The sequence below is a fragment of the Oratosquilla oratoria genome, chromosome 16, assembly GCF_046742065.1.
Source record: "Oratosquilla oratoria isolate Oo_2021 chromosome 16, ASM4674206v1, whole genome shotgun sequence".
NCBI classification, from domain to species: domain Eukaryota; kingdom Metazoa; phylum Arthropoda; class Malacostraca; order Stomatopoda; family Squillidae; genus Oratosquilla; species Oratosquilla oratoria.
The window spans coordinates 54,127,324-54,150,662 of NC_134792.1; the positions used below are offsets into that span (position 1 = coordinate 54,127,324).

The 23,339-nt window shown below is 40.4% G+C and overlaps 2 protein-coding genes across 5 annotated transcripts in view; one reads left to right on the plus strand and one right to left on the minus strand.

Moving 5' to 3' along the window:
- LOC143034022 (putative glutamate receptor) overlaps window positions 1–4,851 on the plus strand; it is a 29,057-nt gene extending 24,206 nt beyond the window's left edge. For 2 of the 3 annotated variants that reach the window (XM_076199866.1, XM_076199867.1), the window contains 2 exons: window positions 695–798; window positions 3,172–4,851. In XM_076199866.1, the coding sequence (XP_076055981.1) occupies window positions 695–798; window positions 3,172–3,412 (345 nt within the window). In that variant the 3' untranslated portion in view covers window positions 3,413–4,851. The remainder of the gene's footprint in view (window positions 1–694; window positions 799–3,171) is intronic. The other variant, XM_076199868.1, reaches the window with a different exon arrangement.
- A 107-nt stretch (window positions 4,852–4,958) lies between these two features.
- On the minus strand, window positions 4,959–21,719 carry LOC143034024 (transcription factor aptf-1-like). 2 transcript variants are annotated; one of them, XM_076199870.1, is made up of 5 exons: window positions 21,373–21,719; window positions 9,924–10,029; window positions 6,493–6,629; window positions 6,090–6,219; window positions 4,959–5,747 (listed from the first exon to the last, which is right to left on the minus strand). In XM_076199870.1, the coding sequence occupies exons 1-5, from the start codon at window positions 21,533–21,535 to the stop codon at window positions 5,609–5,611; spliced, it is 675 nt and encodes a 224-aa protein (XP_076055985.1). In that variant the 5' UTR covers window positions 21,536–21,719; the 3' UTR covers window positions 4,959–5,608. The 2 variants fall into 2 exon arrangements, with proteins under 2 accessions (XP_076055985.1, XP_076055984.1); XM_076199869.1 differs by having other exon boundaries at window positions 6,090–6,222; window positions 21,373–21,707.
- Between the last annotated feature and the right edge of the window lie 1,620 nt (window positions 21,720–23,339).

The following is a 23,339-nucleotide window of genomic DNA, read 5'->3' on the forward strand; positions in this document are numbered from 1 at the left end:
CTGATAGAGAGAATCTGATAAAATGGGATGACAGAAATACAAGAGGACACGGAAAGAAAATAAAAAAAGACAGCTATAGAAGAGATTTTAAAAAGAACAGCTTTCCTCACAGAGCAATAGACAGTTGGAACAAGTTAGATGAGAAAGTGGTGTGTGCAAAAACAATACATGAATTTAAAAATAGTTTAGATAAAATGAGATATGAAGACGGGACCCCACGAGCATAGCTCCCCTTCCCGTAAAATACAACTAGGTAAATACAACTAGGTAAATACACAGGGTTCAGTATTGGCTCCGGTAATGTTTGCTATACAGTATATGCAAATGACATGGATGAAGGTGTAAAATGTTACATGAACTTCTTTGCAGACAATGCAAAACTACTTAAGAAAGTAAGTATGGAAAAATGCAATCTATCCCAATTAGTGACCTGAATACTATAATCATTTTACCTCTCTCCCTTTGATCTTTCATGGTTGGCAGACCCGGTGCTTTTAGTCTTTTCTCTACAGTTTACCTGCCAGGTTGGGGACCAGTTTGTTTGCTGCCCTTTGCATTCTCTTGATCCTTCTTTCTGTGTGGGGACCATACCACTGACACGTATTCCAGTCTTGGGCAGATCATTCTTATGTGAACATGCGTAAGTTATGCATAATCATTTTTCAAATACTAACAGTGTCCCATATCCCTACAGTATGGGGCTTCGAACTTTTATTTTGCAAAAGAGACATTCTACCCACAACCCTTTGGCATTGCCCTTTGTTCTGGAAGTCCATACAGAGACATCTTCAATCAAGTGTAAGTAGTTCCATTATGGGATACTGGGGTGCATATGTGTTATTTTGTAGTGTCTGGTTTCAACCCATGACTTCAAGAGTTAACACTGAGGATATGAAACAACAATGAGCATCAAAAAGCACAATACACCTGGTGTAGACCTGACCATTCTGTTACCATACCTGGTCCTACCTTGCAACTGATTCACATGCTCACTTCTCTTCTACATCCTTCACCTCTTCATCCCACCATTCACTATCTATTCCCTCCCATCTTCTTCATCCCACATACCATCTTTGCACAGTTTGTCATCTCCTCCTTACAACATTCCCATTCTAATTTCACTTGTACTTCCCTTCTCCTCTTTACCACCTCCCTCACTTCTCTCTACTTCTCCTGGTATTCCTTCTCATTCAATTTGTCAATTCTCACTACCTCTCCACATCCCACCTTTTTTCCTCCAGTCTTAATTTCCTTTCAGTCAAAATAATTATCTGACATTCTCCTAAAAACATTAGCATTCTTAACTCATCCTGTCATTTCTTTGGAGACAACTATATAGGCCATTTATGCCCTATCAACCACCCTCCGTCCACTGATCGTTATCATTAGCTCACTTTATAAACACATCTCCAACCTCACTAAAAAATTTACCACATCAGGAATAACCCCACCAACTCACGTCTCCCACACCATTTAAGCCTCTACATTCTATCAAGAATTTGACAAATATCAGCATAATGCCCATCCATATGACACAATAGAAGACCTGTTATTCACACTGGAAATATGTGACAATGCCCCTTCTGTGACAACATCATACTGAGCCCCCAGCTACTTTCTCCAATACTTTGTTGCCCCACCTTAGCCACAAAAATAAATAAATAAATAAATGAATAATAATGATAGCAATAGTAATAGATAAAAATAAACTGAAGTCATCTGACAGAAAGTTCTCTCACCTATTCACTCATTCAACAGCTATAACATACAAACCAATGGATTCTGCTCTAACCATGAAGGTTATAATTCAGTGTTCATCACTGTACTCTTCTCCATCCTCATCACCCTATATATTATCCATAACCTCCTTGCCACCATAATCATCTTAGCCTCACAGTGTCCTACAAGTAATTTTCACCCAAAGCCCTGCAACCCACTGGTCTTCAAATTCCATTTATAGATCCTCCCAATACCCACCTACTTCAAGTTTATATCCTTCTGCTTAGTACCATCTCATGTTGGCATCCCCATATGACCAAGATGACAAGGCAACTTGAGAGGCAGCATCCACCCCATTTGATGCCTCTGATCCACCACCAAGTGGGAGACTCCACTCTGCTATCACCCCTCCAGTCCACAATGATGCAAGGAATAATACCTAACAAACCACATATAAACAATGAAACCCAACATAACCCCATAGTGGTCTTCATATCACTATAACTGACATTATTAAATGTTACTTGCACATCCAAGAAAAGTTCATTCTTGCCTCACATTTGGCCAACTCATGATGTAAAATGTCCCTCTTACACACAAATGAGAAGCCCTTCTTACATTACACCTAGGTCCCTTAATCCAACACTTGCCAACCACCACTTGTGCAGACATTTGAGCCCAGAACATAAACCCACTTCAGGAATTGGCCCAGGATATAAAACAACCCCAATTCCCAAAATGGGTTTATGTCCTGGGCCCAAACATTTGCACAAGTGGCAGTTGATGAGTTTTGGATTAAGAGACCTAGGTGTACCATATATACTATTACAATATCTGATTTACAAAATGCTTTACAACAATCAGCCTCTCTTTCATCTATCCCCTCAAAGAACAATGACATTACACCAGATATTGGGAATAAAATATCAATACCTCAATCATCCCTCTACAACTTCCTACAAAAACAAATCTCTTAACAAAATTATAAACACTCTTAACTAACTAGACCAATATGTGAAATACAAGATAACATACAATGGCATTACAAGGGTGCCCACGGAGATAAAATTGTTAGTACTGTAAACCCAAACCATTACCTCATTCTCATCCCCCTCCAACCTCTTCCTTTCCACTACCATCATCCTCCTTCCCTTCTTGCATTGCCTCTGACCCAAGAGGTGTGACAGTAATTGGCATGACCCTTCATCCATGAGATGCTAAGATGGAAGGGACAAAGGATGAGATTTCATGGGTGTAGTGGGTGTATACTTTGACTTGGGCACTCCTCTTGTAAAAAGAAAAAGACCCTTTGTATGTTCCAAATTGAGATTAAACATTAGATTCAGTGCTTTACAGATTTTCTTGTAAGTATTTTTGTAAAACAAGAATGTTTTAAATGCCCCTGTATTAAGGAAAATATAGTAACCAGGACTCTATCCCTTCTTTCCACAGACTGCTGCGTCTGCAGGAATCTGGTCTAATCATTAAGTGGGTCAATGATGTGCTTGAGAAAGCCGTGAATTCCCCAGGCACAGGAACCTCCACAGGCGCAAGCAAGGACAAGCTACCCATTCTCTCTTTGCTGCACCTGCAATCAGCGTTCATCCTCTATGGCATTGGTCTTATTGTTGCCTTCCTCATCTTTATTGGTGAAATTGTGGTATATACCAGGAATAAGAAACAACCCCTTTAGATTGGCATCATCACCATCTTGAAAACTGACTCAAGCTCTCACTTGCACTAGATTTTAGAAAGCTTTGCATACATAATTTCTCTATGTGTACTTGACACCTCTACCCCTCATGACTGCATGTCCATGGCAGTGAGGGTGTTCAAGACAGGCAATAGGAAGATCATACTCTCTGAAGACCATTTTGCAGAACCTCCACATGCATTGGTTCCTCCCCATGGTACACTATCAATAGCAAATGGGCTACTTACTTCACTTGCAATCCTCCTGTCTCATCATCATCAGTTGAGAGCACATGCCAGGAAACATGTTGCTTCACTCGCATGCTATTAACAGTCCCCACAGTCATTCTGAACAAGCTCCTATGCAGCCACTTATCCCACTCCACTCAATTTTCAATAGGTTGGATCTACTTGCCGCAGCCATGAATTCTGAGTGCCTCCTTTGTCCTCGGTGAGGTGAGACTAGGATTTAGGTATACATATTAACCCAATAGCCCCATGGGTCATTGGAGAGTATACACACCCACCACCTTGACATTATGGAAAGACAGCCATGGACCATGCAGTGTTGGCCCAGGTGGTAGATGCTTGACTCAGGGTTTGCCTAACTCAAAGATTCAAGTTAGGCAGCTCAGCTAATTTGCCTCTTAGAGCAAAGAGGGGCCACCCATCCTGGCCTGAATAGGCAACTAAAGAGGCATGTTGCTAGTCCTAAGGGGAACACTTCAGAGCAACCACAGCATTGAGACATCACTCAGCCACAAGGAATCCAGTTTCCAAGGCCTGCAGGGATGCCACCCACAGCAAACATGTGGGTTAGTGACCCATAATGGAGGATTGGATGGCCACTAACTTAAAAGAGTTCCTCTGCTATTTTGATGGTTTACTTTTTCATCCATCTGGGTGTCCAACATGCCCTCCTCACTGGTAGGTGACCAATGGGAGAACCAGTTTAGTCACCAACAATCTGCCTGTGCAGTGAGTAGCACTGAGTTACATGGTACCAGCAGAAGGTGCAACACTTGACCTTCATAGGAAATAAGCTAAGGATAGGTGTCTTCTTGTGGTGGTGTTGCAAAGTGGACAGCAGAGTCATCTCCCTCCTGTCCATTTCCTAAACCTGTCAACCCCATCTCCATTTGGAAATGCATAGACCTCTGTTTTGACTCTATTTCTTTCCACACAAGGAGAGCTCACATTCCAGCTTGTGACATAAAAGTTCCACAATAACACAACTGACAGATCCAATTTTTTTTTCTCCTGAGTGATCTATTGAAGGGCCTGATGATTATTACCAATACTGTGGGTTCCAGCCCATGAAACTCAAGGCAAGTTCTTATTTCCAATGGGGTCATGGGTTTCCAGGAATCTATTAATCAATTAATGTATACCCATAAATAAATGCATAAAAACTACAAACTAACCTTTTGCAGTTTGGATTAACCCTTTTGTAATTTGGATTAACATTATGTTACATTCTTTAAAATGATCTGTTGCCCTCTTGCACAAGACCCGCAGCCCACAGGTCAGGGTAAGAAAAGTCTGGATGTATTTTAAGTTTAATATAAACCTGTAGTTTATAATATAATACATTATGCACTTCTGACAGTCCTAGAGATGTTAAGAGTATGAATTTATCATGACTCAAAAATGCATACAAAGGTCTCTATGTCCAGGCTCTTACATGGGATACATACATACATATACCAAAGGTTCCCCCCCCCCCTTACAAGGGAGGTAGTCAAAAAACAAAGGCATAAAATCCACTCCCACCCATTCCATCCCCACATACTCCACTCCCATACACCTCCCCTTTTTGTCCCCTCATGAAGAAATGGAGAAGTTGGAGAGAAATCCCTTCAGGCTGCATCACTTTTTCACACATACTCCCTCACACCCCATCACCCACCCACTCCACTCCCTGTCATGCATCACAGCATCATCCATACACAACCATTCTTCATTCACCCCTATCTTCTGTCTTCTCCCATCCTTCCTCAACAGACATTCCCCTCTTTCCCAAAGCCCCTTTTTACCCCATCCATCCATCTCATCCTAGGTTGCTCCCTCATGTTCACTCTTTCCACACCTCTTTTACTTTCTTTACTCATTCTTTCCACGTGTCCAAACCATCCTTACATCCTCATTTTTCACTCTATGGGATAAAATGACAAAAAAAAAGAAAAAAGAGCTTATACTATACACCCCTGTAGGTGATAATCTCGGTTATTATATCAATCACAGCTCTTATGATCAACGGAGAAAAGCCATGTGTCATCTGCGTGAGATCGGCATCTTTTGCTTCAATAAGTCGTAGCACTTGCTGCAGCAGATCCCTACAAAAAAAATATATATATCAAATGAATATCTAAGAACACCCATACATACTCTCTCCACCTTTAACTCCCCTTCAACATGGAGATGCATTTATGACTTTTGCTCAGAATAAAAATGAGTGATTTCTGCACTTCAAGAACTCAACCCTGAAACTATTTCTTTACTGGGATCTCCTTCTGGCCAATGTTTGCCTCCTCCAACCCTACCACCACCAGCTGCATCACATTGCATGTAGCTAAATCAAAACACACTATGTAGAAGGAATTAAAATAGTACAGATACATTTATGACCAAATCACCAAATCTCACCCCAAAAACTTACATTAAATGGTTCTACTTACTTGGTTGCTTTTGCCTGAGGTGCAAAACCATCCCAACCACCATTACTCCTAACAATTTCTTTGTTAATTTCTTTCAGCTGTAAATGTCGAGATGCCAAGTAGAAATAGTCTTCAGCCAGTTGCGCAACTTCTGCTGCAAGATTTTGGATTATTCCAGATTAAGACATGTTCTTATTACAGAGATAAAAACAAACAATAGGCAGTTTAAATATACAGTGGTACCTCAAAACTCAAATGTCCCAAAGATCAAACTTGTAATCCAAATTATTTTGAGAAACTTTTGCCCCAGATGTTGAACTTTCCTTGGAAACTGAACATGAACAATGACAGCTGTATCATGCAGGCAATAAGAAAAAAAAATAATAATAATAATAAAAAATAAAAATAAAAATTGACAACTTACTTTCAGTTAATTTCGTGAAACAGGATATGATGGAAGACTTGGATGTCAGTTTTGTGATTCCTTGTCTAGCTAAGGTCTTCTTTAAATCTCTTCCCTTTTCTTTACTCAATCTCAGCATTGTTAAAAGCATGGTCTGGCTGCAAATGGAAAGTGGATTGTGAATAAAAACAAAGCTTATAAATAATATACACTCATTCTAAAAATTGAATGAAAATTAGTGAAATCAGTATACTTAACACTTTTATTGCATTTCACTTGTTTATTCTAGTTGCTAACAGGTGATTTAATCAAGGTATGGGAACCCAACCCCTACAGTGAATGCACAAAAACATATTGTTTTTTATCTCAATTAACTCAATGTTTTTGGCTACCTCCCTTGTAGGGGGGGGGGGATCCATTGGTGTAGATATATCTCAATTGACTCTTTCACAATGCTTTACATTCTCAATTATCTAGTTTAGCTGCTGAGAGTTAATTTTATAAGCCGAGGAACACCTCTCCATAGCAAAAAGGTTAAACATACAAGTGTTCACTATAAATAGAATATAATTTACCATTATATGAGTTTGGGAGAGTATGTGAGAGAAGAAAGCTAAAGATAAATGTGGGTAAAAGTAAGGTGATGAGATGTACAAGGGGTGAAAGTGGCAGTAGACTGGAAGTGAGCATTAAGGGAGAGCGACTGGAGGAAGTGGATAGTTTTAGATATTTGGGTGCAAATGTGGCAGGAAAAGGTGGAGGTAGAATGTAGATTGAGAGAAGCGAGTAAATGCCTTGGTGGATTAAAGAGTGTAATGAGGAATAGACATTTGGGAATGGATGCTAAGAGGAGACTGTATGAAGGAGTGATTGTGCCAACAGCACTGTATGGGGCAGAAACATGGGACATAAGAGAAGAAGAGAGAAGGAGTTTGAATGTGTTTGAGATGAGGTGTCTGAGAAGTATGATGGGGGTTACTAGGCTGGATAGAGTGAGAAATGAGGAGGTGAGGAGGAGAACAGGGGTGGAAAAGGAGCTGGGAGATAGGGTTGATGAAAGGATATTAGGATGGTTTGGACACATGGAAAGAATGAGTGAAGAAAGACTAGTAAGAGGTATGGAAGGCAGATGTGGAGGGAGTGAACATGAGGGGACGTCCTAGGATGAGGTGGATGGATGGGGTGAAGGGGGCTTTGGGGAATAGGGGAATGTCTGTTGAGGAAGGACAGGAGAGGAGAGGACAGAAGACAGGGGTGAATGGAGAATGGTTGTATATGGATGATGTTGTGATTGCATGAGGTGGAATGGGTGGGGGTGAGGTAGTATGTGTGAGCAAAATTTTGATGCAGCCCAAAGGGATTTCTCCCCATCCTCTCCTTTTATGCAATGGGGGGACGAGGAGGGGGGGGTCGCCGATTTAATGAAGCAGCCTTGCTGTGGATGTGCTGTGTCTTGCAACACTGCTTCTGACCCAGGGCAGTGGACAAGGTGCCCTGGGTCAGAAGCAAGGTGCCTGTCATCCAGGAGGTGCTCAGATAAGAGGGAGGGTGGAGGGGTGTGGAGTGTATTCAGGGATGGAATGGGTGGAAATGATTTTATGCCTTTCCCTTTTTGGCTACCTCCCTTGTAAGGGGGAAAAAGCCTTGGTATATGTATGTATGTATTATATGAAGGGACCCATGATGGATACCTGCATATGATGGTCCTACAAGATGGACAGCAAATCAGCCTATTTTCAAAACCCATCAGCCCTATCACCTCCATCAGGAGGTGCAACCCTGAGGGGTTGACACTTGGTCTCTGGACTGAGCCCAAGATCTATCTCTATTAATTTCAACTGTAATTCTTACACTTTTTCACACATGGGGAGCTGACAGCCAGTTAATTCTCTCCTCTTCCTACCACTTTCACCCAGTGACATAGAAACAGTCCCAGAAACAGAGTGCTGGATACTTGGAATAACTTAAGAAACAGTGTGTACAAATACTATTCAAGATTTTAAGAAAAAAACGATGCTGAAAGATACAAAGACGGGTCACCATGAGCATAGCTCCCTTGCCGTATAATACAACTAGGTGAATACATTAGATGAAAGAACAGTGTGTGCAAAAACAATACAAGAATTTAAGAGCAAACTAGATATGGAGAGATGCAAAGACGGGACCCCACAAGCATAGCTCCCCTTCCTGTAAGATACAACTAGGTAAATACATAGACACAACAAAGACAGCAGTCCATAGTTTCTTCCCAGAGAGATCTGTGAGAGGTTCCAAGGACTGTTGCCAGCCACCGTCAGGCTGAAGGTTTTCCATTTAGCGAGACGCAAGGAAGGGAAGAGGGTAGAGGGGAGTAAGTTGGGGATGGAATGGGTGGGAGTGGTTTCTATGCCTTGTCTTTTGGCTACCTCCTCTGTAAGGAGGAAGAGAGCCTTTTGGTATATGTATGAGATGCAAGGCAGCAACTGACAGACTGGTTGTCTAAATGATGACTATTTATTCTAGCTGCTGCCATACAATCTTATTCAACTGAGGGAAACCTATGCAATGGAAGCTTTAAATGTATCTGAGTTAACCCTTTCACTATGAATGATTGTTCAAAGTTCACCTAAGTGGACTTGGCTACAGCCACCAAACAACACTTAGGACATACCAACACCAAGTTAAACAACACAACAGATGACATGTATACTCTGCCAGGCTGCCTCAGATGCAATGATGCACTTATTTACTGACTGTTCAGCACTAGCAGCACACATAGCCAAGGTATAAACCCACCCTTCACCCATCCCATGGCAGAACACATACAACCATGGCACATCTTGAATGTAAGACCATTGGCATGAGTCCAAGAGGGTGATCAGTTTCCTTTATAAGTATTGTCATAAGCCACTGATGGGGAGAGCTACTCACCAACAACTACAGCTACTGATAAAATTTAATTTGGCTACTAGCAGATGATTTTATTCAGATAAGGGAAACTTCCTACATAGTGAAAGCATCAATTAATCTAACCTTCTAATATGAATGAGATGACTAAACCAGATAGTAACCCACTTTGCTATTATTTACCCCTGACATTCTGAACCTAGTAGCATACTTTATCATTTTATTCTTGATGCAGGTGGAATTTAACTAAAAGGAAGAAAAAACCTGTCTTCACTTGAATCTCTCAATCCAGTGACAAACCTTTTGATAGATTACACTGGAAAGCATGCGGACCTCCTAGTACATATAGATCTGCCAAAATATTTTATCTATCCAATGCACAGCCTCTAGAAAAAATCAGTATAGCTACATTCCAATAAATGTTAAAACTATGATTTCATTCCTGACATTAATCCAATCTTTTAATTATCAAATATAAACAACTAAAGGCCTGTGGACTCGTACCTTAAGTTTTCTGGTGGCCCCACTCGTCTCCTAATCTCAACTAAAGGCCTGTGGACTCGTACCTTAAGTTTTCTGGTGGCCCCACTCGTCTCCTAATCTCATCCAGAGTTACAGAAATCTTCTGATCCTTATTCACCATCAAGAGGGCCGGCACTTTGAAGACCATTTCTGTAAATGAAATTCAACAGTCATTGAACAATACACAAAGTATAACTCTTCCATTTTTTTTTGTTTCTGGAGTTATAATTAACTTATCCTGACCTTACCTACACGAAAAGCCTAACCTAGAACATACTTCGCTAAGGAAAACCGTTGTTAACATGTTCTCACTTTTTCCATCTCCATGAGGGAAAGTGAGTGGTGTAATGACAAAATTTATGCTCACAATAGACCTATTCTTTATATATCAAGAATATGATAACTGTTACAATTTTCAATGCATACACTGTACACCAGAGGGTCTTTCCCAACTTGCATGGGAGATAGGCAGTCAAGTCATGCACCTACCCTTCACTCATCCAACACCCACTTGTTTCCCTTCTATCTTAACCCTTTGCGGATAAAGGATCACCTCTGCTACTGTCCACTGCCTGGGTCAGAAGCAATGCAGCATGACATAGCACCTTCACAGAGTGTTCACCACTACTTCTTCATTAAATGCAACTCTCCTTCCTCATTCACTCATGAGTAAAACTGAGAAGGGGAAATTCCCTTAAAACATGTCAATTCATCATTCACTCACAACAACTTTCTATTCAAATCTATCTCTTGCCCTCTCCCTTCCCTGCTCAACAGACAATCCCCCTTTATCCAATGCCCCTTTCATCCTATCTATCACCCCCTTTCTCAGTCTTCCTTTCAAGTTCATCACATCCTCCTCAACCTTCCACTTTTTATTAGTCTTTATTCATTCATTCTTTCCTTCCATACCATCCCAGTATTTTCTGACCAACTCTGCCAGTTCCCTTTCCAGCCCCACTGTCTGCCTCACTTCTCGCTCCATCCATCCTTGTAGCCCCCACAATGCTTCTTTATCACTTCATCCCAAACACATTAAAATTCTTCCTTTCTACCTCCTTTAAATTCCAAATCTTTGCCCAATAAAGTATTGTGGGGACAATTCATCTTTAATACTGTCTTCTCTTTGTGTCCATCCCTTGACACCTATTTCTCGTGATATTTTTTCAATCAGTCTGTTGCCCCAGGTCTCCCTTCCCGGAGACGCACTACACCCTTGTAACCACCAACGGCCATCAGGTGGCCCCATAAGTCCCTGAAGGAAGAAATACATTTTTCATTCCCCTTAACACAACTTCTTTTAATATCTATACCAACTGCCTTTACCCCCTTACTAAAAGCAAAAATGATGAGGCAAAACTGACTACCATCTGAAAGTAAATGGCCAATGACATTATTAGTATAATTATTTCTGAAACAGAGTAAAGCTACTATTGTTTTAACAGTTTGTTATTGAAAAAGTACTTTTAAAAAATATGGGTAAATATCCTGGATGACATAGATCACTATTTTCCAAATTTAATATTCCTCTAAACTTGTTTGGATAAAATATTAATGGTCTTCTTTTAATATTTTTTGTTGTAAATGATAAAACATGAGCCAAACAAATTCTTAAAGAGTACTGGTACAAAATGAGTGCATAGGAAATAGAAACAAAGGAGACACTAAAAGACCTGGGGGAGTGGATGAGTGATGACTGTGGCTTCAACGCACATATAAACCACACCACTAGTGCTGCTCATAAAACGAGTGGGTGGCTCCTCGGGACCTTTAGGACCATGAAGCCTGAGTACTTTCTACCACTGTGGAAGACCCAGGTAGTGTCAAAACTGGAGTATGGATGCCACACAAAGCCAAGGTCTTGAACAGGTCTAGCAGGTATTCACAAGGTTAGTCAAGGACTACCTGAACAACTGGGAGAGGCTGAAAATCCTTAAGCTCTATTCACTGCAGAGACACAAAGAATGCTATACAAAGATTTACACCTGGAAAATACTGGAGGGCACAGTGCCACACACATCACAAAATGAAGGTGCTATCAAAGGGCAACACCACCCTAGGTTTGATAAGACCTACATTAGAAGGTCCATAAACAGCTGCTCTCAGCAAATGAAGATGATCCAGGTGGAAAGCTTCACCTGAGCCGGCCTCAGACTCTTCAACTGTCTCCTAAGAGAGATAAGGGACAGAGGCTTTCAAGAGAAGGTTAAACAAATTCCTGGACAACATCCCAGATGAACCTCCAATCCCAAATAACCTAACTTCACGAGGAGCGGCATCTAACTTAATCGAAGTCCAGTTCCAATATTAATGAGGCTCAGGCAGACATGGGAGTGGTGTCCCGAGACTGGCCATGGTTTACTTACTTATTTAGTTTACTTAGTGAAGTTCTGAGGTCGATCCTCACAGCCATAGTGGACTACCGCTGCTGCCAGTCCTGTTGTCATTCCTCGCGAGGATCAGTTGGTCTGGTAGTGAGTTTTGAGAGAACCTACTGATGGCAGTGTAGCCTGGCACTGGAGGCTAGTCTGGCACCTTCCGCAGGAACCTGTCCAGTGCATGTTTGAAGCTGTCCACCAAGCATTTAGTTTTCTCTCTCACCTCTTTTGGGAGGGTGTTGAAGATTTTTGAACCCTCATGGCCTAGGCTGGTTGCCAGTAGGGTCTTAATCCTTTCCGAGGCTCTTGATGGGAGAGTTTGTCTCTCACATTTGCGCCCATGCCTTACACTGCAGTATGGCTTGATTGTAGAGGACGTGGGGTCCGGAACACGTCCCTCAAGGATTTTCCATGTGTAAATGGCCCTGTATCTTTCTCTCCTCCTCTGTTGAGAGTATAGACCTAGTGCTCCCAGGCTATCCCAATAGTTGAGATCTTGCATCCCTTTGATGTGCCTGGTGTAGTTCCGTTGGACAGCTTCAAGCATCTGGATGTCTCCGCATTTGTGTGGTGACCAGAGTTGGCTACAATAGTCCAGGATCGGTTGGATAAGCGACTTCCAGAGGGTAAGCATCACTTGAACCTCTCTTGAGGAGAAAGTCCTTAGGACCCAGCTGGCCATCCCTCTTGCTCTATTTACTGACTGCATGATGTGGTGCTGGAAAGTGGCATCATCACTTAAGTGAATGCCCAGGCTTTTCACATGGGCTTTGGGTGTGATTTTCATACCTCTCTCCGTGTGCAGTTCAGTGTCGTCTTTAATGCCTTGATTTGTGCCATATCTCAAGACCTCAAATTTCTCTTCGTTGAATTGCATGTTGCTGTTCTTGGCCCATGCATAAACTGAGTTGAGATTGTCTTGTAGATGTTGCACGTCCCCACTTTCCCGCACAGCACGGCTGATGTGGGTATCATCAGCAAAAGACAGGAGGGTTGAGTCCACCCTACTATTTATGTAATTCATATGGACAAGGAATAGAATGGGGCCAAGCACAGATCCTTGTGGTACTCCGCTTATTACCTTGGATTCGGTTGACTTCACACCATCAACTGCGACTGTTTGTGTACGGTCTGTCAGAAAGTTGTGGAGCCAGACTCCTAGCTTCCCTGAGATTCCTAGATCCCTTGCCTTATGGAGGAGGACACCGTGGTCCACCTTGTCGAAGGCTTTAGCAAAATCTAGGAATACTACGTCAACATTTCTCCCCTCCGACAGGTTCCGTAGTAGCCAGTCATAGTGTGCCAGTAGGTTTGAGAGGCAAATCAGAGTACACCCAAAGTCCCTGATCAAAACCATTTTTTAGAGGCATTTCAAAGGCTTATAGAAATGGAAAAACAACAACAGAAAACCATGAGCCATATAATGGACAGACTGGGGGAAAGAGACAGGGCATGCAGCAGAATGTATCATTAGCCTCTTTTTTCTATGCAAACATCCAGGGTCTCTATCCAAAGTCAAATCAGGCTAAAGTACCAATGCTGAAGGAGATAGCTCATCAAAGAGACCTGATGTTTCTAGCATTAACAGAAACACATTTGACTAGAGAACACCTAGATGCAGAGATTACCATCGATGGCTAAACCATATACAGGGCAGACAGAAAAAACAGAAGCCACAGAGGAGTCATAATATATACACGAAATGATCTAGCAGCATGTGTCGAAGATGTAGAATCTCTCTCAAACGGGACAGTAGAACTCCTGAAGATCTACATAAAAAGTCTCGACATGCTAGTAATGACCACCAAATACAACTCCAGACCAGTTTGAAGAAATACTTGAAAGGATGAGGGGGGCTCTGGATACCCTGCCAAATAACACAACAGAGGTGGTGATCCTTGGGGACTTAAATCTCCCGCACATTAACTGGCCAGATATGAAAATTCTCGGTGGCACGCTAGAGGAGAAGCAACAATCCCTAGCCCTGATAAATGTAATAAACAAATATTTCCTCCTCCAAGAAATCAGAGAGCCTACCAGAGGAAAAAACATACTAGACCTAATGTTAACAAATAGTAATGATTTAATCTTTTCATGTGAAATAAGAGACACGATTCTATCAGACCACAAATTCATTTTAATACAAACAACGTGTGTTGACAAACGAAAGGATCACGAGAGGAGAGTTGCACAGGAGGAACACCTAGGAAACCTAAACTTCTATAATAAGAACATAAACTGGGACCAAATAAGAGCAGAAATAAAAGACATAAACTGGGAGTTGGGCCTCTTTACGACGAGAATGGTGTACTAAATGGAGACCCCAAGCAAATGGCAAATATTCTCAAGTCACAGTATGAGTGTCTTCAGTGACCCAAAAAAAGACAAGGTGGTAGAAGATGCAAAAACTTTCTTCACAGACTCCCCAAACAGCCCACAAATACTCTCATCAATCGAAATCACCGAACAGGACATAATGGAGGCAATAAAAGCTATTCCACCTGAAGCGGCAGTGGGACCGGATGGCTTCCATGCACAACTTCTGAGAAACTGTGGACAGGAGCTTGCAAAGCCACTTCAGATGCTTTGGGATGTATCAGTAAAATCTGGCACAGTTCCTACTATGCTGAAGACCTCCATCATCACACCCATACATAAGGGAGGAAGTAGAGGCCAGGCAAGCAAATACAGACCAGTAGCCTTAACTTCTCACCTAGTAAAACTATGCGAAAGAATCATAAGAAAGAGGATGGTGAAGTTCCTGGAAACAAAGGAAGCCTTCAACGATGGACAGCACGGTTTCAGGCAGGGTCGTTCGTGTCTGTCCCAGTTACTCGAACACCATGAGAGGATCCTTGAAAGCACACAGGATGGCTGGAATGCTGATGTGATCTACCTTGATTTCGCCAAGGCTTTTGACAAGGTAGATCACGGCATTCTCCTACATAAGCTACAAAATCTCGGAATAATGGGCTCACTTGGAAGATGGTTGCATAGTTTTCTAACAGGCAGAACTCAACAAGTATCTGTCCAAGGAGAACTGTCTGAGCCCAGTAGAGTAAAAAGTGGTGTACCACAAGGGTCAGTGCTAGGGCCACTCCTCTTCATTATACATGTAGGAGATATTGACGAGAAACTAAAGTATACTAAAGCGTCCTCTTTTGCCGATGACACCAGGCTGAAAAGGCAGATAACATGCCCAGAAGATGCAGAAAATACACAAAAGGACCTCAATGAAATACAAATTTGGGCAGCATCAAACAACATGGCATTGAATGGTGAGAAATTTGAACTTGTACGCTATGGGAGAAATGAAGACCTCAAAAACTCCACAAACTACAAGTACAACAACCAACTCATCACAGAAAAAGAGCATGTCAAAGACCTTGGGGTATTCATGAGCGACGATGCAACTTTCTCACACCACATAAATAAAATAATAGAAGCAGGAAGAAACTTGAGTGGGTGGGGGCTTAGAACTTTTAACTCCAGAGATGGGCAGTGCCTAAAGACCCTATGGAAGTGTCTGGTAGTCCCAAGGCTCGAGTACTGCTGCCAGCTATGGTCCCCATACAAAATACAAGAAATAGCCAACCTAGAGGCTATCCAGCGTTCCTTCACTGTAAAAATTCAGGGAGTACAGCACCTAAACTACTGGGATAGACTGAGCCAGTTAAAACTGTACTCTCTGCAGAGGAGAAGGGAACGGTATATAATCATCTATGTGTGGAAAATCCTGGAGGGCAGAGTACCTAATGTGGGGATAGTGGCAAACTACCATCCGAGAAAGGGAAGACTATGCTACATAAAGGGTACTGTAGGCTCCATACAAAGAGTGAAGACAATAAAACACAACTCTTTCACTCACAATGGACCTCGTTTGTTCAACTGCCTCCCAAGAGATCTCCGGGACCAGACAGATACTAGCCCGGAGTCTTTCAAGAGAAAGCTGGACAAATGGCTGGATGGGTTACCAGACCATCCACCGATACCAGGATACCCCTACAGCCACCACAACACCCTGCCAGAAGCAGTACAGAACCAAGGACAACTTGGAACGTGCGGAAGCCGACTTCAGCCGTGTCATTAATAGACAAAATTACCGAAAGTATACCGAAAGAAAGTATCATAGTATGACTGACCTTTCCTGAAACCATGTTGATTCTCTTTGATGAGGTTATTCACCTCAAGGTAAGTGAACAGTTTGTCCCTTACACATTTCTCAATTAATTTGACAATATGAGAGATACCGGCACTGCTTAAACAAGCCATCATAAGCCCAATATATAAAGGAGGAGACCGGACCTTGCCAAAAAACTATCGACCTGTAAACACCAAAATCTACAAGACAAGAAATTATTACTTTAAACCAATATACTAAATACCCTTTGAAGAAACAAGAAACAAAGGTGGTACTGGTTACCATGCAAAACCCCTTTAATATCCAGTAAGCTATATTAATGTTATTGCAGAAAGAAAAAATATTTAAGTCTTCCTTAACTAGTCATAAGTGATGAATCACACATATATATACACACACACGCTCATCGAAGCAACACCGCTCGTCGTCGCTCGTCGTCGCGCGACCAAGAAGGAGAGGATTTACAACGAAAAAGGAAAACCTGGTTTGTACTGTAGGGGTGGGGAGTGAACGTGAGTGCCCGAAATGGTATCTATGCAGTGCTAGTTAATTGTGTTAACTCGAAATTAGCAAAAATGAATGAAAACGGCTCGAAAGCCAGTTGCGAATCAGAGCCATCTGGAGGCAATCCACTGAACCGCGATGTAAACAATAAACAAAGCGCCACGTGTTACGACAATGACTTCTTAGGGTTTGGTAAGTACGAAAGAAAGAACTTAAGTAGATTATTAGAGATAGAGAGAGAGATGAGCAAAAATAGGACTCGGTGGGAAAATGAAATCATGGACTTAAGAAAAGAGGTCATTGGTTTAATTGATTGTTTATCTAAGACTAACCACGAAATTTCTGACCTGAAAAAAGCTAACTTGGATCTTACAAACGAAATTAAAGAAATGAAAAGAGACATAAATGAACTGAAGAATGAAAATGAAAAGAAGAAAACTAATGATAATAATAGCGAAAATCTAAAGCAAGAAGTGAACAACAAATTCCAAGAATTGACACAAAAGATCGAAGAAAACTTAGGTGGGGACAGTATCCAGGAAATTAAGAAGTGGAAAGAAAATATTGAAAATAAAGAAATTGCTTTCAAAGAAATAGTCAAGCAGCAAATGCAAGATAATGCAAAAGACACAATCATTCAAGTGATTAACGAAAAAGCAAACTGGGTCAGGGACACAGTAGATAGGAAGAAATGTATTGTGGTTTATGGGCTTAAAGAAAAACAAGGATTGGCGAGGTACATGAGAGAAAAAGAAGAAAAAGAGACAGCAGTAGAAATCCTTAATGAAATTCAGGGGGGAGATAGTGATTCAGGCACAGACTTAGAAGAGACTTACAGAATTGGTCGCTATACTAAGGATAGGAATCGACCTCTAAAGATAAAACTAAGGTCACAAGTGGTAGTAGAAGACATATTTGAAAAAGTAGGTAACTTGGCAAAGAGTGAAAAATACAATAAGATATGGATAAAAAGAGAAATGAGTACTGAGGAATTAGAAAAAGAAAGGGCGCTAAGAGAAGAAGCAAAGGAAAAAAAACTTGAAAAGATCGGAGACAGAATGCAAAGAATTCCAGTGGAGAGTAATAGACTTGAGATTAAGACAATGGCGCTTCAAAACGAACAAAACAAGGGAAGAAGAAACCAGGGAGAAGGAAGAAAATTAAAAGTGGCCTATACCAACATTGACGGACTAATTTCGGGACTGAACGAACTCAATGATTATCTGTTAGAAGCAAAACCAGACATAATGGGAATTGTAGAGACTAAACTAAGAGGTGAAATACCATCCACTGTTATCGGACAAGGTTTATACAACTACTGGATAAAAAACAGGGACAAGAAACAGGGAGGGGGAATCATGTTCTTGGCCAAGAAAGACCTAAAGGTGACAAAAATTGCAGAGGGCAAAGGTAATGCTGAATTGATCATGATAAAAGTCGAAGGCAAGAATATGAAGAGTAGAAAGTTTGTGGTGACTTATGTGCCTCCAAAAACAAGCGCTTGGAAAGAAATTGAACATAAAAAAATGCTAGATGACACAAGAAAATCACTCAATGAGATACTAATGGGTAAGGGTAATCTGGTAGTTATGGGGGACTTCAATTGCAAAGAAATTTGTTGGGACAGCATGACAGTGCAAGGAGGAGATGACTCGTGGGGCAATGTACTGCTAGATATGACCATGGAGTACACAATGACCCAATGGGTCCATGAAAACACAAGGTACAGAAATAATGAAGAGCCATCGAAACTAGATCTAATATTTACAACAGAGCCTGAAATAGTGCATAAAGTCCAGTATGAGACACCAATTGGAAAGAGTGACCATGTACTCATCGAAACTATACTAAAGGAAGAAATAGACATAGAGAGGAACGAAAAGCATAGGAAAGGAAGACTGAGGTACAACAAAACAGACTTTACAAAACTAAAGACATTCTTCCGGAATGCAAACTGGGAAATATTTTACAGGGAAGAAACAGCAGTGGAAGAGAAATGGAATATATTGATGGAAAACTACAATGAAGGGGTAAACAGGCATGTACCAAGACAAAAGCGAGAGAGAGAGTACATTAAATGTTGGTTCAACAAAAGATGCAGTGAGGCAAAAGACAGAAGGGACAAAGCTTGGAAAAAGTGGAGAAAAGACAAAAAACAAAGCAAATGGCAAATTTATGTTAACTATAGAAATGAGTATGTTAATGTGAGAAGAGAGGAGAAAAGGAACCATGAGAAGGATATTATAGACAAATGAAAAGAGCAACCCAAACTATTCTATCGGTATGTGAATGGTAAACTTAAAAACAAACAGGAATTGGTGAAACTATGCCAAGGAAACATAGAATACACAGAAGATTTAGAGATGGCCGAAGTCATGAACAATCACTTTAAATCTGTTTTCACCAGAGAGAAAATACCGAATTGTGACATAGACGAAAACAAGAAATCTCCCCTCATGAATGAGTTTACAGCATCACTAAAGGAAATATCAGAACATTTATCAAGGCTGGATGTCAGAAAATCACATGGCCCGGACGGTATTGCAAATTGGATTCTAAAGGAGTGCAAAGAAGAACTAACAGACAAAATACACATCTTAATAAACAGCTCACTCAAAGAAGGAAAGATACCCGAGGACTGGAAAAACGCTAACATTGTACCAATACACAAAGGAGGAAACAAAGAAGAACCCACCAACTATAGGCCAGTATCACTAACAAGCACCATTGCCAAAATTTGTGAGAAAATAATCAAGAATAGATGGGTAAAACATCTGGAAGACAATGACATATTAAACCCAAGACAATTCGGATTCAGACAAGGAAGATCATGCTCCACAAACTTAATATGCTTTTACTCAAGACTAATAGACATAGTGCAAGAAAGAAATGGATGGGCTGATTGTGCATTCCTAGACTTGCAAAAAGCCTTTGACAAAGTACCACACAGAAAACTACTAAAAAAACTGGAACACATAGGAGGAATACAGGGAAACCTACTAAAATGGATAGAGGACTTTCTGACTGGTAGAAAGATGAGAGTAGTGCTCAGAGAAAAATATTCAGACTGGAAAGAGGTGATCAGTGGAGTACCGCAAGGATCTGTGCTGGCACCAATAATGTTTGCTATCTATATGAATGACATGGATGAGGACGTGAACTGCTACATGAGCTTCTTTGCCGATGACGCCAAACTGCTAAGGAAAATAGAAACTGATGAGGACTGTGAAGCACTGCAAGAAGACCTAAATAGGGTATGGAACTGGAGTCAGAAATGGGAAGTGGACTTTAATACTAAGAAGTGTAGCATAATGGAGTTTGGAAAAAGCAAAAACAGAATATCAGGAAAATATACAATTGGAACCAAAGAAGTAAAGAAAGTAGGATCCGAAAAAGATTTGGGAGTAATTATCACGAACGACCTGTCCTATGATATACAGATTAACAAAATTGTCGGGGAGACTTACAATTTGCTAAGATCAATAAAAGTGGCGTTTACATACTTGGACGAAGACATGATGAAAAAAATATTGGTTACATTGATAAGGCCTAGACTAGAGTATGCAGCGACATTGTGGTCCCCCAGTACCAAAAAGAATATAAAGAAAATAGAAAGAATCCAAAGAGCAGCTACAAAAATGGCACCTGCACTTGCAAACCTATCATACGAAGAGAGATTGGCTAAACTGGAGTTACCGACACTGGAGCAAAGAAGAGAGAGAGGTGACCTATTGACCATCTACAGAATCATGAAAGGCACAGAGGTACTCGATAGTGAGAACTTACTTAACTGGGACAAAAGAAACACAAGAGGACATGGAAAGAAAATAAAAAAACATAGCTATAGAAGAGAACTGAAGAAAAACAGTTTTCCTCATAGAGTTTTGGACACTTGGAACAAACTGGACAATGAAATAGTATGCGCAAAAACCATTCATGAGTTTAAAAACAAACTAGACACTGCAAGATACAAAGGCGGGACAACACGAGCATAGCTCCCCTTCCCGCAAAATACAACTAGGTAAATACAACTAGGTAAATACACTACCAAATGAAATACTGGATAGATCTCATTTATCCTGATATTAATTTCCTCCATTTTCCTACTGAACAAGAGTATGCCACAGGAACTATAAACTAATACCATTTAAAATACCCATTTGCCATTACTTAACTTGCAATTACTGAATGATCTCAAACTTCGTCATAATTCTTCAATTATTCACACTTTACATAATATAACAGAAGCAATACAAATGTTTGTTTCTTCTCCCAAAAGTAGAGCAATCTTATTTACTGTGAAGTTTGTAAAATAAACATTTCCATTCATATACTATAATTATAAACTATACTTGATCCCAATGGGCAATGGTGATGCTTCCCCACCGATTACGATTTTGGGCAATTTGTTCATTATTCAAAACGACAGATCTTAACAAGGTCATATTACAGAGAAACAGAGAAATGTACCTCCTGAAGCTTCCAACTCCTGGTCATCATCATCTGGTAGTGAGGCATCAATAACAGTTGGAGGTTCTGCCCCTTCATTCTTTATAATGTGTACAATTTCTGCTTCGTTCTCAGAACTAGATGGGTTAAGTATTTCGTCAATTATTGTTTCCTTGCCATCCATTGTTTTGGTTCCACGAACTTGTTATCACGAGTGACGTTGAGATTTTTCATCTGTAAAATAGTGGATATTTCACTGACGAATGAAATAGCATGGTATGAATTGCTTCGAGTTCGACAACGTTGGGCTTCTCTAACAAAACAACTATGCCGAGCGAACGTGGGGTCATCACAATATGATGTCAATTTATGAAATTCTGTTTCTGTTTCAACGATATATATGTATATACATATTTCATATAATGTTAGCAAACAAGAAGAACCAATGCGTTCCTAATCATATTTACGTAGGAATTTGTATTTCAAATATTAACTACTATGGTTTAAGCTTCTGATCTATAGATGGCTATTTTATTCATCAAGTTGCATTCCCACGGTTAAAAAAGAGGTGAAATGAAATCACATTTTCTTTGAAACCCCCATGTAAAAATTAATATGTAATGCACGCATACCTAAATAAAACAAAGTAAATCAACAATTAAATCTAATTCATCATACCACTACGGCAAAAGCATATAGTTTATTTGAAAGATACAAAGATAACATTATTATCTTTAATAAAGAAATATTCTACTGATGACTAAAATTTTTGTAAACCGGTGTCATAGTGTATTTCGTTGGGAGAAGAAAGTGATTATTGGCAACTCGCACAACTGTCCGAGAAAATTACATTTGGTGTCACCAATTACCATGTTTCCCAAATATACATAGTTATATTTTTAGAATACAAACATTAACATATACAATGCTGGGAGTCACTTTGTAAGATAAAATTTTGAGGACTTGTAAGATAAGGACTTGTTAGATAGTCTTGTGGACTGTGTATATATGGACTTACAGAAAGCCTTTGACAAAGTACCACATAAGAAATTAGTATGAAAATTAGAAAACATAGGTCTTAACGGGACTATATTGAAACGGATAAAATATTAATAAAGGACAGATGTGTGAGAACAGTGGTGAGAGATGAAAAGTCATAATAATGGAAAGTTTTTAGTGGTGTACCCCAGGGGTGAGTTTTGGCTCCTGTAATGTTCCTCGTATATATGACACGACGAAAGAAAGAAATAACTAAGCAAACTTATTTGCAGATGACGCAAAGATCAAGGGTGAGAATCGAGGGTTGTACATTATTGCAAAGTGACCTGGATAAAGTAGTCGTGTAGACTCAGGAGTGTAGATTTACTTTCAACTCAAAGAAATTTAAATTATTGGAAATGGGCCAAAGCAAGAAAAAAACCGACGACTGAAAACAAACGTTCGTCTATATGTCTGCAGGTAGATAGTTGATATTCATTATTATACCAGCGACATTTGTCACTGAAACGTTACATTTTTTTGCAACGGTAAAACTAGTGTCTGATTCATATGCTTAGTTACAGAAAATAGATTTGTGAATGTTGATAAGTTACTTGCTATTTCTAAGGTAGTTCCAAATCTGAAGGTTTTAACTTTTATAGACATAACCACGAAAGGGAAGGAAATGTAAAAAATAGAATCCTTGTGAGTTCTGCCATGTGTAGAAAACGAAAAGGTTTAATATCCGTAGAGGAAGTGGTTATCTTTAAGTCACATGTGGTAGTGAATGGAGGGATGGGGGGTGGTGGTGAACCTGAGAGTGAAGAAAGCAAATAAATTACCTGGGGAGGAGGGAGGGGGAGGGGGGCATGGCTTGCTGTCACAAATTATATACTCGTATGCAATGTGAGGAATCACAAAAATCTATCAAATATTAAATGAAAAGGAAAAGGAGAAGGAATACAAGAAGAAGCTGAAGGAGGAGTGGGAGGGAGTGAAGGATAGAGTAG

Coding starts and splice junctions, on each gene's coding strand:
- LOC143034024 (XM_076199869.1), bottom strand. CDS start 21,535: ATGGATGGCAAGGAAACAATAATTGACGAAATACTTAACCCATCTAGT. Junction 10,030..21,372: donor GGAGTTGGAAGCTTCAGGAG/GTACATTTCTCT, acceptor TTTCATTTACAG/AAATGGTCTTCAAAGTGCCG. Junction 5,748..6,089: donor CCTCAGGCAAAAGCAACCAA/GTAAGTAGAACC, acceptor TTTTTTTTGTAG/GGATCTGCTGCAGCAAGTGC.